General features: G+C 40.0%; 1 protein-coding gene, 1 long non-coding RNA gene and 1 pseudogene across 2 annotated transcripts in view; 2 read left to right on the top strand and 1 right to left on the bottom strand.

The window, feature by feature from the left end:
• The window catches only part of LOC146457760 (uncharacterized), a 16,303-nt pseudogene extending 8,240 nt beyond the window's left edge, over positions 1–8,063 (top strand).
• Positions 1–16,027, bottom strand: part of LOC146457759 (uncharacterized) — a 21,495-nt gene extending 5,468 nt beyond the window's left edge. Inside the window, exon 1 of the long non-coding RNA XR_014858373.1 lies at positions 15,185–16,027. This is a non-coding gene — a long non-coding RNA (uncharacterized LOC146457759). The remainder of the gene's footprint in view (positions 1–15,184) is intronic.
• Positions 1–17,500, top strand: part of LOC146457757 (phosphoglycerate kinase-like) — a 76,866-nt gene that overhangs the window by 23,777 nt on the left and 35,589 nt on the right. The window contains exons 6-7 of the mRNA XM_085091475.1: positions 9,831–9,934; positions 10,445–10,564. Coding sequence (XP_084947601.1) covers positions 9,831–9,934; positions 10,445–10,564 — 224 coding nt within the window. The remainder of the gene's footprint in view (positions 1–9,830; positions 9,935–10,444; positions 10,565–17,500) is intronic.

Here is a 17,500-nt window from a genome sequence, read left to right as displayed (position 1 = left end):
TAAAACCTTCAAAATTGACCTCAGACCAAATTTATAGCAGTTCTTTTGTGAAGTTGTTTTGTACTGAAAAAGTCTTAAGGGAATCAGTCTTGTTTAAATTGCCCTTAAAGATAAGGCTGCCGCCATGTTTTTCAAGTTCAAGGAAGACAATTTCTTTCCATTTTCCGTGGTTCGTAGTATCCAGATACTTTCTAATCCAAGTAATTTTTAGTGATTTGTTAAAAGAAGATAAGTCAACCATTTTTAGACCGCCATTCTCGTACTTATTTATCAACACGGTTCGTTTAGTCTTGTCACCCTTGTTGGAAACAATTGGAACCCTCAAATCCGTCTTTGCTCGACACAGGATACCAGAAATCGTACGCTTGGATAATGGACCCCAGTAGGACTCGGCAGAATTCTCCAAATTCGCTAGAGACTGGGAGTTCAAACATGTCACGAGCAGCCCCCTCTACGCACAGTCTAACGCCCGGGAAGCAGAAAGAATGGTACAAACTGCGAAGAACCTGCTACAGAAGGAAGAGAACCCTGCCAAAGCTCTTCTGGCCTGTCGATCGACACCACTGTAAGGTGGAAAGACACCTTCTGAGTTACTGTTTGGCCAGCAGATAAAATGTACACTACCTTGTATCCCAGCAGCCCTTCAACCCAGCTGGCCGGGAATAGAGGAATGGAGACAGGAGGAGAGTGAATGGAAGATAAAACAGAAACAGAACTACAGTTTGCGACACAGAGTCAAGGAATTGGTTCCTGTCCAGCCAGGCGAGCGTGTATGGATTCATGATGAAAACAGACCAGCTACAGTCAAGAACCGTGCACAGGCTAACAAGCCGCAATCTGACCTGGTAGAAGCTTCCAGCAGTATCTTGAGGAGGAACTGGTCCACTCTTTAACCATATGCTGACGAGTCGTTGAGCAGCGACAACAAGCCGTCGACCAGTGACCACAAGCTGTTCCTCCAGAAGGATAGACCAGCTGCGCCAGAACCAGCCGTTATACCGGATGACTCTGTCATGCGCACGCATTCGGGACGACTAATGAAGCCACCCCAAAGACTTGACTTGTAGTCAGGTCCAATATCACCGGATAGAGACAAACTGAGAAACATTGTGCTCATTATTTTTTGCTAGTCTTCTTTCGAAATGTTCGAGTTCATTTTTTATTTTCTTTTGCAATAATAATATTAATTATTTAGTAAAATTACTTAGAAAGGGAGATGTGGTGTTAATCATTTACTGGTGACGCAATGTAACCTTCGAGGGGATTGATTAAAAGGATTTGATTCATTCTGATCTACAACATAACTCGCGTGGTTCTCTATTAGAGTAATTGTACAGTGTCCAAACTTGATAAACATATTGTAATGCATATTATTTAAATACAAGTTATGTAAAGCGTGACAGCTGCGGCTTGTGATGCAAATTTTAATTCTCCCTCAATGCATAAAAAATTACTTTTAAGACTGAACCTTGATGAGTGTCAAATTGGCCTTTAAAAGTACTAGTGAGGAGCAGATTAAAAACACTTGTCACCCTTGTTGTTCCAAAGAAATCCATAAAAAATGTCATTTATCTCATTAATAAAATTCTGGTTTGTCGCTAAAGGTGAGTTGAGATAAGAGTAGGCTCTTGATAACCTGAATTTTGCCAATTAAAGTTAAACGTCGGTATTCCCAACAGCTCAGAATATTTCTTATCTTGTCCACCTTTTCTGTATAATTCATTTTTAAAGTGACAGCTGGGTCAGTAGAAATCCATACTCCAAGGACTTTGACTTTATTCTCAGGCCATTAAAAATTCTTTTTGGGGGAGAGTTTTTCTTTCTTACCCTCCATTGACCCGATCCAGAGTGCTTCAATTTTGTTCTCATTAAGTTTGAGATCAGAAGATTTACTGAAAATCTTAATAATACAATTATTGTATCAAGGGCAGTGGATAAGGAGTCTTGGTTACCTTTAAGGATCAGGGTTGTGTCGTCCGCGTATTGGCTTAATTTTATTTCTGTATTATTCACGGTGATTCCTTTTATGTTAGTATTAGCTCTGATAGCTTTCCCTATGACTTCAACTGCAAGTATGAATAGGTAGTGCGAAAAAGGGCAGCCTTGCCGAACACCTCTTTGTAACTTAAAGAATTTACTTGACCATCCATTGCTTCAAACGCAGCTTTCAATGTTGTTATAAAACGTTTGAATCCAAGTTGTCAAAGAGGGGCCGAACCAAAAATATTCAAGTGTACGATTGACAAATGACCACTTGAGTGAGTCAAAAGCTTTTTCGAAATCAATAAAAGGTAACAACCCAGGGATGTGTTGTTCTGCTGCAACCAATAAATCTACCCTTTAGGAAGCCCGTCTGATCATTATTAATAAAGTTTGGAATAGCCTTCTTTATTCGATTAGCAATGGCTTTCGTAGCTATCTTAAGGTCACAGTTCAACAGAGTTAAAGGGCGCCAGTTTTTAATAAAGCGTGGATCAGCGTCCTGGTATAAGTTTAACGATGCCTCGTCTCTGTGATACCATAAGAGTCCCCTGATCGTAAGCGTAGTTAAGGGCACTAATCAAACTAGAAGCTAACCCGTCCCAAAAGGTTTTATTAATAAAACTTGGCTGGCAAACCGTCAGTCCGGGGTGTGTTTTCTGAATCCACATCGTTTAAGGCTTCTAGGCATTCCTCTTTATTTAAAAAAAACCTTCACAGCTCGCGGCTTCGTGGTAATCAAGAAGTGTGTCATTCTCGAGTTGAAAGAATTCTCTATCTGGATGTATTGTGTTTCCTTGAGATGTATAAAGGTTTTTATAGAAGGTTTCACGTTCTTCTAGGATTCCAGTATCAAAGGTGACAAATTCGTTCTTGTTGATTTGGAGTTGACTAATAGTGTTAAGTTTGTTCAAGATTACGAAAGTACTTTGAATTTTTTTCACCTTCATTACACCATCTTGCTTTGCATCTTAGAATCGCCCCTTGTGTGCGTCACCTTACAAATTCTTCTAATTCTTTTCTGTAAAATTCCAATTTTTCTATTAAAATATTTTTGTACTGTGTCGTGATCGTTGGCAAGTCTAATTCTTTTTCAAGTGTTGCAATTTTTTCTTCTAAAATATGTTCCTTCTCTTTGCTTTTTTTCCCAATCGCGTAACTGACGGATTTCTCTCGAACTTTCATTTTGATCATTTCCCAAAGAAGAGAAGGGTTAACTGAATTATCGTCTGTATATTCTTCCTTTGTCTGCTCGATAGTTAGTTTGATCATGTCAATATAGAAGCTTTGGGATACCAGGAAAAAAATCTAGTCTGCAATGAACCTCTGGTTGCTTTCGGCACCAAGTGTACCTGCTAGTATCTGGATTCAAAAGTCTCCAAGTGTCAGCAAGATCAAATTGTTCGGCAATCTCGCACTTCCTTTTTTCTTGCATTGTTATACGTTCTGGGAAGGCTGCCTTTCTTGTCTTTCTCTACATTTAAAACAAGATTAAAATCACCTCCAATTACTACTTCGTCCTTTTGAAAGTCTTTAATGTGTTCAGCAACAGTTAAGGTGACTCGACCCAGTTATTTTTTGGCGGTACCACCCTACTTTGAAGCTCTCTGGCATCCCTACCTTTACTTTTATTGTAAGTGTAACACACAGAATGGATAACATATAGATTAATCTACAATATAGCCAAAAAAGTTTGGCGATCGGAGTAAATGTCACATGGTTATAGTGCCACGCCCCTTTGAGGTCTGAGTCGAAATTCTGCTGTTGCCGGCTTTTTTTCGTGAGAATCTCTCGGCTACACATAGTGCTCATTAGTGCCTTGCGCTGAACAAAGTTTCAACAAAATCGCATAGACCCAATTCAAGAAATTTAGCGCTTTCCAAATTTAGGTCATAATTTATGTAAAAATGGTAAGCATACTTTACACTATTATATCTAATAAGCTATGAGATTTATTCCTTTATTTTGGGGATCTTTATAACAGATGGGTCCTTGCAAATCAGCAAAAAGCTTTAGGGCCTTGTGAATGCGCGCGATTTCGAGCAATACAAACATATAGAAATTATAGTTTTAGCTATTTGTTGACGCATTTCAGAGTCCTTCTCACAAAAAAGCATTTTCTTAAAAATTTGTATTTTTATTTCCTTTAAATTTTTTCAGGGCCACAATTAATTTACTAACTACCCGGATTCTGAATTCCATGATCATTGGAAAACTGTGACATCTTCTATAAGCCCAAACTTGAGTAAACATTGAAGATTTTTAGCATTTTGGCTGAGTTTGTGCTTTGAGAGTTTTCTATTGTTTCGAGTCTGTCATGATACAGCATTCTTGTTCAGCATGCATTCAATGTCCAATAAGTGCATTCGGAAGTCAGGCAAGCGTGGTCATTGCACGCGTGCTGAACAAGAATGCTGTATCATGACAGACTCGAAACAATAGAAAACTCTGATCGCCAAATTTTTTTTGCTATATTGTGGATTGATCTATATGTTATACATTCTATGTGTTACACTTACGATAAAAGTAAAGGTGGAGATACCAGAGAGCCTCAAAGTAGGGTGGTACCACCAAAAAATAACTGGGTCGAGTCACCTTAAAGAAATCTGGATCATCTTCATTTGGGGCCTAAACATTTACCAGGGTTATGAGTTTTCCATTTGCCATTAAAGGATACTTTAGTACTTGACATGGTGCTAAAAAGGCATTTGTAGCCGCATTCTGTGGCCCAAAGGTTGCTTGTCGGCTCCAAAGGAAGTTGGCGTGATTGCCACTGACGATTCTGATGAGCAAGAAGAACGGGACGATGACGGATTCTTCCTCGGAGAGATTGGAAACGCGGCCGGAAAACCTTGGAAAGAAGAGATTGACGTTTATGGCACAAAAAATTTAGTTCAAGCTAGACAGCGGAGCCGACATGACAGTTATCAGTGGGTCAATCTACACGCGTTTTTTCAGGCAAATCAAGCTTGAAAGGTCACGCAAGAAACTATTTGGCTCGTGCAAAAGCCCAATGTTGTGTCTGGGGGTACTAGAAACGAATCTTGAACTCAAAGGGAGATGTTTACGTCGTCGAGAACTTGGAGATCCCGCTCCTCAGTAGATCCGCCTGCTTAGCATAAGAAACCATTGCGAAGGTTGCAGCCGTGACTCTGTCTGCCAGCAGAAGGAATTAAGGAACGCTTTCCAAAGCTCTTCAGTGGCCTGCTTTGCATGGTCGGAGAATATGAGATCAAAATTACGTCATCGTATGAGCCCTTCAACCAGACCACACCAAGACGTGTAACAATCCCCTTGCTGCCAAAAGTCAAGGGAGAGCTGGACCGTATGAAAACAATGAAAGTGATCGAAAAGGTAGATGGGCCTACGGAGTGGTGTTCACCCATCGTACACCTGTAGTAGTCCCAAAGTCAAATGGAAATGTCCGCATATGCGGTGACTTCATTCAGATGAACAAAGCTGTACTTCGCGAGAATCATCCGATGCCCACAACAGAGCAAACCCTGGGAAAGCTGGCCGGTGCGAAAGTGATATCCAAGCTGGATGCCAACAGTGGGTTCTGGCAACAAAAGTTGAAAGAGAGGTCAAAGCTGCTAACCACGTTTATCACTCCATGCGGCCGGTACTGCTATACGCGTCTACCATTTGGAATTTCTTCCGTCCCAGAACATTTCCAACAGAGCATGCAAAGAATCCTGGACGGCCTACCTGGGGTCGAATGTCAGATGGACGACATCATTGTGTACGGGGCAAATCAAGCAGAGCATGACGAAAGGCTAGAGGCGGTCCTAGTTAGCTCCAAGGAGCAAATGTCACGCTTAACATCAAGAAATGTGAATTCTTAAGGGAGACTGTTCAATTTCTGGACCAACTGGTGGGAAAAGACGGAATTTGTGCCGACCCAAGCAAGATGTCTGTAGTGAAGTACCTAGCTGAACTGACCGATATACACCAGGTCAGAAGATTTCTGGGAATGGTCAACCAGTCAGGAAAGTACATCCCAAACCTGGCTGAACTCACCCACCCACTACGTAAACGTCTCAGCAAGAAGAATGCCTGGATCTGGGGCCCCAGCAACGTAGTGCCTTTGAAAGCATCAAAGAGAAGCTGAGTTCCGCGCTAGCACTTGCAATTTTCGATCCTTCCCTCGAAACTATGTTGTCTGCCAATGCATCATTTTACGGTCTGGGTGCCGTCCTGACCCAAAGACAAGCTAATGGGAAGTGGAAGCCAATAGTGTGCATATCTCGCGCTCTCACTCCAACGAAAAGGAGATACGCCCAGATCGAAAAGGAGGCCCTAGCAACCACTTGGGCTTCCATGCGGTTGGTCGACTATCTAATTGGAAAAAAGTTCCATGTGGAGATAGACCACAAGCTGCTAGTTCCTATCCTTGGTTCAAAGAATTTAGAGGAGATGTCGCCCAGAATCCAGCGGCTTTGTATGCGACTGCTGAGGTTTGACTTCAGTGTCTCCCATGTCCCAGGCAAACACCTCAGCATGGCTGACGCACTCTCCAGAACACCCATAGTCGAGGAAACCAAAGAGAATGATCGAAGACTGGAAAAAGAAATTAACCTATATGTTCATCACATATTTAACTCCCTCCCAGCTTCTGACACACAGCTTGAGTGAATTAGAGAAAAAAAGAGGAAGAAGAGGTCTGCCAGGCGCTAAAGGAGTAATGCGGTGAAGGCTGGCCAGAACGACCCAGAGTTCCAGATGCACTTCAACCCTACTGGCAAGTCAAGGATGAACGTTCAGCCATCCACGGCTTGCTTCTTAAGGCGGACAGAATCCTCATTCCCACATTCATAAGGCTGGAGATCTTAGACTGCATCCACGAAAGTCATCAAGGTGTCACGAAATGTTGCGAGAGGGCAAAGCGATCAGTATGGTGGCCAGGTCTTAGTTGGCAAATTGAGGATTTTGTCAAGCAATGCCGCAAGTGTATGGACGGGGGCCAAATACCAAGGAACCCTTGATCCCAAGTGCAGTTCTGGATAGGCTGTGGCAAATGATCAGCACGGATATTTGCTATGTCGAAAAGCGGCCCTATCTGATTGTGGTGGACTATTTCTCAAAGTTCATTGAAGTCGGCTACCTAGCCTCACTCAGCTCCATGGAAACAATTGGAGCCCTCCAATCGGTCTTTGCTCGACACAGGATACCAGAAATCGTGCGCTTGGATAATGGCCCCCAGTAGGACTCGGCAGAATTCTCCAAATTCGCTAGAGACTGGGAGTTCAAACATGTCACAAGCAGCCCCCTCTACGCACAGTCTAACGGGGAAGCAGAAAGAGTGGTACAAACTGTGAAGAACCTGCTACAGAAGGAAGAGAACCCTGCCAAAGCTCTTCTGGCCTGTCGATCCACACCGCTGCAAGGTGGAAAGCACCTTCCGAGTTACTGTTTGGCCGGCAGATAAAATGTATACTACCTTGTATCCAACAGCCCTTCAACCCAGCTGGCCAGGAATAGAGGAATAGAGACAGGAGGAGAGTGAACGGAAGATAAAACAGAAACAGAACTGCGGTTTGCGACACAGAGTCAAGGAATTTGTTCTTGTCCAGCCAGGCGAGTGTGTATGGATTCATGATGAAAACAGACCAGCTACAGTCAAGAACCGTGCGCAGGCTAACAAGCCGCAATCTGACCTGGTAGAAGCTTCTGGCAGTATCTTGAGGAGGAACCGGTCCACTCTTTAACCATATGCTGACGAGTCGTTGAGCAGCGACAGCAAGCCGTCGACCGGTGACGACAAGCTGTTCCTCCAGGAGGATAGACCAGCTGCGCCAGAACCAGCCGTTATACCAGATGACTCTGCCATGCGTACGCATTCGCGACGACTAATGAAGCCACCCCAAAGACTTGACTTGTAGTCAGGTCCAATATCACCGGATAGAGACAAACTGAGAAACATTGTGTTCATTATTTTTTGCTAGTCTTCTTTCGAAATGTTCGAGATCATTTTTTACTTTCTTTTGCAATAATAATATTAATTATTTAGTAAAAATACTTAGAAAGGGAGATGTGGTGTTAATCATTCACTAGTGACGCAATGTAACCTTCGAGGGGATTGATTAAAAGGATTTGATTCATTCTGATCTACAACATAGCTCGCGTGGTTCTCTATTAGAGTAATTGTACAGTGTCCAAACTTAATAAACATATTGTAATGCATATTATTTAAGTACAAGTTAGGTAAAGCGTGACAGCTGCGGCTTATGATGCAAATTTTAATTCTCCCTCAATGCATAAAAAATTACTTTTAAGACTGAACCTTGATGAGTGTCAAGTTGGCCTTTAGAAGTACTAGTGAGGAGCAGATTAAAAACACTTACCTCACTTGCCACCATTTCACCAAGCAGTAGTCAAGAGCAACTAGCATAGGGAAAGCAGGATCAAGAAAACTGGCATGAAAACCGCATGGGGGCTGGGGAGAAGCGTTTTTCCCACTTTTCCACGTCTGACCGAGAATCTGGCAATCTGTGGTCAGCTGTCATTAAAAAAATTAATAGTCAAATAAATTATATTATCTGGATGTGAGGTACATGTTTCGGCTTATTACTATTTCTACTTACATTTTGGACAGGATTTCTTTTAGTTTGTAAAACGCAGTTGGCCAAAATAAAAATAAAAAACTCTCACTGTCAATTTTTTTATACTTCATTTTCACCCATTTTCTATGTAGAACAGAGGGTCCAAATAGGGGTCCAGATGAGTCCTAATGGGGGGGTCCACATTTTGTACTTGCCCACTAAATACTATAAGCTCAGTGCTCAAGCCCAAGTAATAACAACATTCAGTGTTTATAGGCCTATTTATTACGATGGTCAGTATTTGAGTCTAAATGGTAAGATGAGTATTTGGGCCTAATAATTGCTACAGTGTAAAAGTGCTGTAAGCCTACATGTAAATCAATGAATAACAAAATTGAATTAGTATGAAACCTTTCCTTGATGAATAGTTGACCTGTTAGGTGCACTCAAAGAACAGAACTTACATTATAACTTAAAAAGTAAACCAATTTAAAAAATTGAAACTGGTTTAAAAAAAATAGACAAATTAATAAACCTGGTTTATTAAAAAAGGAAAAAAATAAATAAAATTTTGAACCACAACATGGCCAAACAACATCAACAAAAATTTATTTCTATGTTTGCCTTGGTTACAGCTAGTGTTTGTTTGTTTTTTTATCGAGAGAGTAACTACATTTAAGTTAGATTGCTGGCTGCCTGGAATAACCACCGGCACTAGCAGGGTCAGGCAGCTAATTTTCCTTAGTATAAGAAAAGTAATAATTTAGAGGGTGGCAAGATGTCTGGTGTGTCAATTGTGTCAGTTTTTGATTCTTTCAGTTATCAAATTAATATATAGATGTGTACTTTTCTTAGTTAAATTTGAGTAATGAGTTTAAAAAACCTCACTAAGCTGGATTAATTTTTTTCCCACTTATCCCTAAAAAGTTATTCTCCATCAAGATTTCAGACCGTACAAGCTCCAACCATAGGGAAGTTTATTGTTGTTGCTTAGATCTAGGAACTGGGGTCCAGCGCTTATTTTTTCTGAATTTCGGAATGCATTGAGTTGGAGGGAGAGGGGTGTTGAGTTAATTTGGAGTAACTGGCTTGCAACGTCAAAATCTTGCAGTACTTGTGTCACACCCTTCTTGAAGTGTTTTATGAAGGAAATGTGCATAACAATGTCAGAACATCTTAAATATGGAAGTATACTGTGCCAGCTAAAGTCAGTAAAATTGCTATATATCATTTAAATGGACCTTTTGGGTTTATCGGTATCATAACTGTCAGTACTAAATTGATGCTCAGTTCTTGTGTGTATGTCAGATTAAAGCAAGTAAAGAGGCAGTAAACAAGTTCTGTGAATCACTGGCAAAGCTGGGAGATATTTATGTCAATGATGCATTTGGCACTGCTCATCGAGCACACAGGTAATGTAAAGTTTACCTATGCCTTTATTTGATTCCTTTAAATGCTGCAGAGTGTCTCTTGTGTGAAAGGAGCAGCTTTTATTAATAGCTTACAAGAATGTTTCAGCTGCCAACTGACTTCAAAGATTAGTGACTGTTAGATCACTGCACCAGTATTGCAGAGGTCATGGGTTCTATTTCCCTTTTCTGCATGAATTGTTTTCAGGCTTGCTTTGGACAACTGCAGATAAGGTTCCATGCATAACTAACTGTGATGGGCTCTTGTTATGAGAACACTTAAGTCAGTTTCATATTACTGGCATTGTTTTCACTGAACATGTTCATTTCATGAATTGGGAATTAACCATGTTCCTTACTATCACAAGATTTGCAGGCCTGGGCTTCTTTGCATTTTCTTACGTGTTAATTTTTCTCCGTTTGTCATTTCATGGTCTAAACTCGGTAACAGATAATTTGTGCATGGTGGATATCAAGATAGTTGAAAGGACATCTGTCATTTTTTTTATATAGCTCCATGGTTGGGGTTAATCTTCCTCTGAAGACTGCAGGATTTCTGATGGAGAAGGAATTGGTCTACTTCTCAAAAGCAATGGAGAAGCCTGATAAACCATACTTGGCTATCTTAGGAGGGTTGGTACTTAACAATTCACAGCTGTGTACATTTTAATATTAATCAGCATTACAACTTTTTTCAGTATGTTGTAAATTTGTCCCTTTAGTTTACATTTACAGTGTAGCCAGGTAAGTTCCACAGTCAAGTTTTAGTAGCATAAGCATGTAGCTCACATGACATAGTATGAGTACCTTTTAGTATTGAGTAGTAGAAACAGTGAAGAAACATAGCTGGGTTCTTAATTATTACTGGTTTATACTGAACTGAACTGGTTAATATTTTGCAGTTAGACTGTGGTATAATTAACAAAACGTTTCTGGCGTGGCATGTGATTTTTATGCGCGGGCGATGCGCGGAGGTAAACGATACAACTCGGGCGTTGTCGGAAGGATAAACGTTGGGGAAAAGCTTCGGAGAGCACTTGAGTTGCAGCGTGGCACTTGTTACTGATGCCGAGGTACTAGGTCGTTGTTTCTCGTCCGCGGAGGCGAAGCAGAAAATGAATCTTCACAAAACTGGAACTCAACTTGTTTAATCGTAGATCTTCTCAGGTACACTACAGCGTGTTGGGTAACTCGTTCTGTGGTAATTCATTCTGGTAATTTGTCAGCTGGTAATTCAAAGTTGTACAACGTACGACCTTCTTTTATATGTTCTGAGAATACTAATTAATTTCGGTAAGCCTTTCAACTAAAATTAGTTTTACAGTAGAGCAAATAGCTAAACACGTCGTTATTAAAAATCTAGCCTTAGAAAGGATATTTAAACTGGAAATAAGACAGCTGATAACGCTAAAGGATATTGCTGGCACTGTGCAATTATTACTATTTCCTGGATGTTTACCGAAAGGTCGCTAGAACGGAAAATCTAAGAACCTGTATTAAAACAGCTTTCGTTCATAACGCAATAACGATCGGAAGTTTTGCTCTACGCTAACGAGTTGTGCTCGATCTAATATTCCAAAACACCTCAGGAGCGCAACTGAATAAACATTGATTTCGGCGAGTAATTCACATTTAAGATTATCAATTTCCTAAAACACTAAACTGAAAATACTTTTTGATTTATACGATATTGAATTCCTTTTAAATACTACGGGGAAATAGTCCTTGTGACACAATTATTCCACCAGCTCCAGTGGATATGAGATGATACATAGCCAACAAAGTGCGCATCCCATATCCAACAAGCGCGAGAGTGGAATAATTGTTTTTATTAAAAACAATCCAGAAATATTGGTAAATCTTGCTGAATTTGCTTTGCAAAAAAAAAAACAACAACAACAAAAACAAAACAAAAAAACAGAAGACCATTTAATCTGCGCTATTCTCGGGCATGGTATAATGGCCCATACATGTATGCCATGGCCGCTAAGCCAATCAAAGCCCTGGAATTACAATATAAAATAATCCAGTTTTTTATAACAGTGGTTAGCCTGAGTGTTTAGCAGTCCTGGACAGCATGGCATAACTCACACTCCTGCTCGGTGTTCGCTCATAAGTAAATCAAGTGATGACAATGTATAATACGTAGAGGATGTCGTTAAAAGCTTAGGATAAAAAAATAAATGGTCAAGTGTTCATTTCACGAAGTCATTGTAATGCCCATCAAAAGTTGAAGGTCTGCGTAGTTTGGCAGGAATGGCCATAGCCTGCAGTTTGGTTGCCAGACAGGTGTTCCTTTAACATTTTGTTTGGTGTGCTCTGTTGTACCTGCTAAAGATGATGAAAGTATCCCTGTAACTGGGTGTTACAGAATGTTCTAAGTTCTAATTAGCAGCCAAGTTTTGTCACTTTCGTTGTAGTTAATTTTCTGTTTTTGTTTTATTTTTCCCGTTAGTCTCATAGGGGCCACTTAACACTTGTGGCGCCCAATTATGCATACTTGGAGTATATAGCACATGTTATTTTATTTTTTTCTCTTCTTTCGGTTGCATGTTTTGGGGTAGCGCATATCTACCGTTAAGTTACAATCATTCTGTCAAGTCACTGCCATTTAGATTATTTTTATTAGAAGATATCACCGATAAGGTATGTATCGTCGTTTTTATGCGTCTTGTATTATTTTCGTTTCACTTGTAATTTATGTTAATGCTTATTTTTTTTATTTACTGTTCTAGAACCAGTTTACTGAGTGTCTTTGGTAATTGAATAAAATTTTGACGTAGCGTTCGCCAGTATTTTTTGCGGCTACACTGGGTGTTTATGGCCTAGTTCTTTTGGTGTGCTTAACCTGTTCGAGCAGTTTCACTTTTAATGCATCCCTTTAAATTATCCCTTCGTCATTAATTCTTGTTGCTCTAATGGTTGATTCTTTTCCACTTGTGATGTTAACTTAGTCTTTGCAAGGTGTCTGGCCTCTTTCTTGAAACTTATCAGATGATATATCATCTCATCAGGATATTACAATTGTGCGATCAGTGTGAGTTATCATGCATGATCCATGGATTACATCTGAGCAACATAATGGGAACCAGTACCAGAAAAAACTCACAAAAATATAAGAACTAGCAACTAAAGCTTTCCATCCTCCTTATTGGAACTTTTGTTCTGTGTTTTCAAAACACAGAACTATAACTCATAGTGCCAAAGCACCGATATTTCTACAGCGTTGTATCCATCTGCCCTGACTTATCTAGAAAATCAATTTTACTTAGAAGCTTTGTACATAGGAATACACACGCCTTTGATAAGCCTACCATCCACACAAAATTTTTGCTGATCGAGCGGAACAGTTGATAGTGTAAATGCTGTTCATAAGCATAAGCATAAATAACTTTATTTAAGTGTCGGGATGTTTAGCTTACGCAGCTAATTGTACATTATCCTGAGTGTTGTGTTGTCTTTGGCAGAAGTCCCCTGTGCTATCTGAACATACATGTTTTTTTCGGATTTGAACTGAAGAAAATGTTTGCTCCTGAATTTTCTGACAAATTCGTGTGAATGAAAATACATGTAACCCAAATAAATACAAAAAAAGCAGATGCTACTCACGTCCGCAGAAATTTAAAACAGTTTTCTTGAAGTGCAATCCCATGTGTTCACTTAACCGTCCAATCTCCTTCCTGCTGCAAGAACCACTCCAGTCGTAAACTAAGGTATGTCAACAACAACTTGAACCAAAACGTAAAGGAAATAAACTTGTTGCTAGCGCTAGCATAAGACCCTGGTTGTTGTTGTTGTTGTTCCCATAGTTGCTGTAATTTCACTGGAGTTGCCCTTGACTATCCACCAGTGTCAAATTTGATAGAAACTATGTCAGAAGTTCACATCGGTTCAGGCTGTACTTGCTTGGATTGTGGCACCTGTCAGACTGATAGCCATGTTTAAGGTCTTATTATTTTGCTGAGTTCTGTGTAGTTTGTAACATAGTCTTCGTGATTGTTGTTTGGACTCCCTGATGTATAGCATGGACTTGTTTAGAGTTAGCCTCCCACGCAGACGTCCTTGGGGAGAAAACGCATGACGAACCCCTAAGGACGTCTGCGTGGGAGGTAGAGTCAGAGGTCAAGTCATTTACTATCAGCTAACTCGAACTAATTTTACTTAAAGTTACTGTGTACGTTCTGAGAGAAAATTTTGGGATTTTCATTTTTTAGATAAAAATGAACTTTCCAGTAAGTTCTTACGAACAAAAAAAGAATTTTGGAAAATGAGTGAGTATTTGCCGAGAAACCGGGACGTAGGCGATTTCCACCGGAAGTTAAATTTTACTCTGATTGACAGCTTATTGCTGCTTATGTAACCATCCGTTGCAATAATTGTACGAACGGTCTTTCTATAGTCTTGAATCCCTCACGTTGCCGCATTTCGAATATCCTGTCTTAAGTGGAAGAATTTGCGTTTGTTTGAGTAGGAAACTAAGATAAAAGAACACAATAGCTTTAAGCTGCACTTTAAAGTAGGTAAAGGTCTTAAAATCGTCCAGCCAAGCGAATAATTATGGAAACGTGCTTCATGCAATTCGCGAATCCATGAATCGCACTTCATGAGCTGCCTTTTTAATTTTATTTGTGACTGAACGTTATCAGATCACTGAATCTTGTTTTGGTTTGCGTAAAACTTACAAGTCTAGGCAAGAGGAAACAAAACAAAAAAACAATTAAAAAATAACACGGAGGTATAATAATTCTTATGTCTTGATCTTTTCTCGTGTTGGCCGTTTGCTTGTAGTGTTTTGGCAAAGACTTACTGTGTTAGTCAACTCTTTTAAACGGTTCCGTTTAAACGTTTTCTTTTAAGCGTCAGACAGATATTTGTTTTCTATTTGCAGCATTAACGTTTTTACCCTGCAATCAGAGGCCCTTCGATCTTCCTTCGTCCCTTCCTCTTCCCGACCTGACTAGGAAGATCGAAGGGCCTCTGCTTGCGGGGTATAAGGGGGTATAACGTGGGTCTGCGAAATCTGCGAGCCATGCGAGCCACCGTGCGAGCCATGCGAGTCACGCGAGTCATGTGAGTCATGCGAGCCACAGTGCAAATGTGAAGAATTTTTATTTGTTTTATTTACATTCGCGTGAGAAAATTTTGGACGAATTTTTTTCATTGTAGTTTTTTTTTTCCGTTTTTGTTGTAATTTTGGAGAGAATTTTGCCTATTCAAAATCGCCCAAGATGCGCAAAAAAATAAAAACAATACGCAAAAATTTATTGGTTCCAGACTTCAGAAAAAAAAAATCCAAGAAAAACATACGGCTGCACCGCTACTCGAATAGGTATCTATTGACACATGTCATTCATTGATATCCATGTGGAACTTCATTCAAGAAAAAAAAGAAAAAAAAAAGAAAAGAACAGCACTTCGATCTCCGTGTGTTGGCGTCAAGAATGGTGAGTAAATTGCGCCATTTTAACAGGTTTGGTCTTTAGTCGAGAATCAGTTATCAGAACTCTGTCGGTTGGCTGACTGCTGCATGTGGTTGTCCTTTCCCTTAGACAAGTCTTTCTTCAAAACTCGCCACTAGAGTGGCAGAGGCTGGTTTAGAGATAACATTCGACCCACCAGCTGACGGCAAATGCTTCTGTTACGCTGCTTCTTTTCAAATTGAATTTAGTGCGACAATATTGACTTCGCTCATCTTTGAGTACTCATTTATCATACCTTACAAGATTGGAATGACACTGACAATCAGTCCTGGCGTGTCAATTACAGTCAACCCAGGTCACGCGTGAACAGTATTTCTAAGAATGAAATGAACATTCGAATTTCTCTTTGTAATGTCCGATGTGTGAATGGAATGTTGAACATTTCTCTGGAAATCGTTCCGAAAAAGACGCATTAACTGAAAAAAAAGATTCAAAATACTTGGGAAACAATTGTTATTCTTGAAATATTCAATTTTGCATTGTAAAGAAAAATTCATAGCTTTATACCGTCAATAAGCTAGGGAAATTTATACGGGAACTCTGAAATCTCGTTGGCGATTTTCAAAACTGGCATGTAAATTTCAAAACTCCGTTCAAATTTCAAAAATATCGTTCACGCGTGGCCTGCGTTGACTGTAACAAAAAACTGAAATATGATGGTTTGCGTTGTCCCAGCGTAAGAATTAAATATTGCGATGTTATTCATCTTGTTCCGATGCTCTTGTTCTTGTTCTTATGTGAATGTAAATACAACAAATAAAAATTCTTAACATTTATACTGTGGCTCACATGACTCGCGTGACTCGCATGGCTCGCACGGCTCGCATGGCTCGCACGGCTCGCATGGCTCACTGACTCGCAGATTTTTATTACTCGTATAACGTCTTGGAGCGCTCATTTAAGAGCGAATTTTCACACCAACTTTCCATAAGCAATCTCGGAACTTTGCTATTCTCAACAATATTTCGCTTGAATAGATGTATTCGCTGGCTTTTCGAAGAGTAGCAAGAAATTTCGCTTTGACTGAGACAATACACGCGGTTGCAGTGGCTCCCCGATAATTACGTCGCGCTTTATGCTTTTAATTTTGCCCGCTTCTGCTTCGGCCCAACAGCTTTGCTAGATGATGTTGGCTTCAGTCCCCGTTTTGTTTTTCCCATAACGATTACAGATTACAAAGTCGACGTACAACAAATACCGTAGATATCCAACAAAATTGTGAAGGAGATGATTACCCTGGATGCGAGTATGTGCATAACTGAGGAAGTAAATGATTGGCTAATTTTCCATAAAGGCGTTAGAGGGCGGTATCTGTGATGTAACTGAGTGGCGCTACATCCGTTAAACTGAAACCACCCCTGAAGGTAAAAGGTAACCTTAAAGTTGTAATTTTTTGAGACACTTCGCTTCGTGGTGTACATACTTTCACATATCATGTGATTGTTTCAATATATAGATGTGGATTTTTCATGTGAATGCCACAATTTGTAAAATTTAGATTGCTCATTTTCCGGCTCGTTTGAAAGAATTGGTCGATAAAAGATGAAAGGGCTTTAGGAAGAAATCATAGAATGAATAGGATTTTGGTTGGAGTGCTTTGCACACAGTCCCATACATAAATTATACATTCAACGGTGCAGAAATTTTGTCTTTTGGTTCAAATGATCAGTAAAAAAGTAAATCAACATCTGCTAGCAACGTTCACCATACCGTAGCATTTTCCCATGTCTTGAATTCCAACAATTGGTTTTAATTTTTGTGTGACAATTACATTGTCTTGATCAAAACGTGAAATGGATTTGCATCGCTTTTAAGACTCACATTCTACATTGTACCTCACAAAAAGGTGAAGCTTCGTACTTACAGTTGCTTGAGGCTCTCGCAAGAAGGCTGTCTCGTCTCTTAGGAGGAGAGTCGCGTCTCACAAGAGGGTGGTAACTTGCCTATTTTGTTTATTACCTTTGAGTGATACTGTAACTGTTTTACTTGGCTGTGTCAGATAGCTTTGCAATTCTGAGTTTCTTATCTGTCTGGGAGTTTTGGATGCCATGCTCATGATTTCCACTGCCGAATGGACGCTGTTCTCTGT

The sequence above is a fragment of the Pavona decussata genome, unplaced genomic scaffold (assembly GCF_977016875.1).
Source record: "Pavona decussata unplaced genomic scaffold, jaPavDecu1.1 SCAFFOLD_237, whole genome shotgun sequence".
Classification (NCBI taxonomy): Eukaryota; Metazoa; Cnidaria; class Anthozoa; order Scleractinia; family Agariciidae; genus Pavona; species Pavona decussata.
Note: the sequence above shows the minus strand (reverse complement) of the source record. Positions and strands in the feature narration are given on the sequence as shown.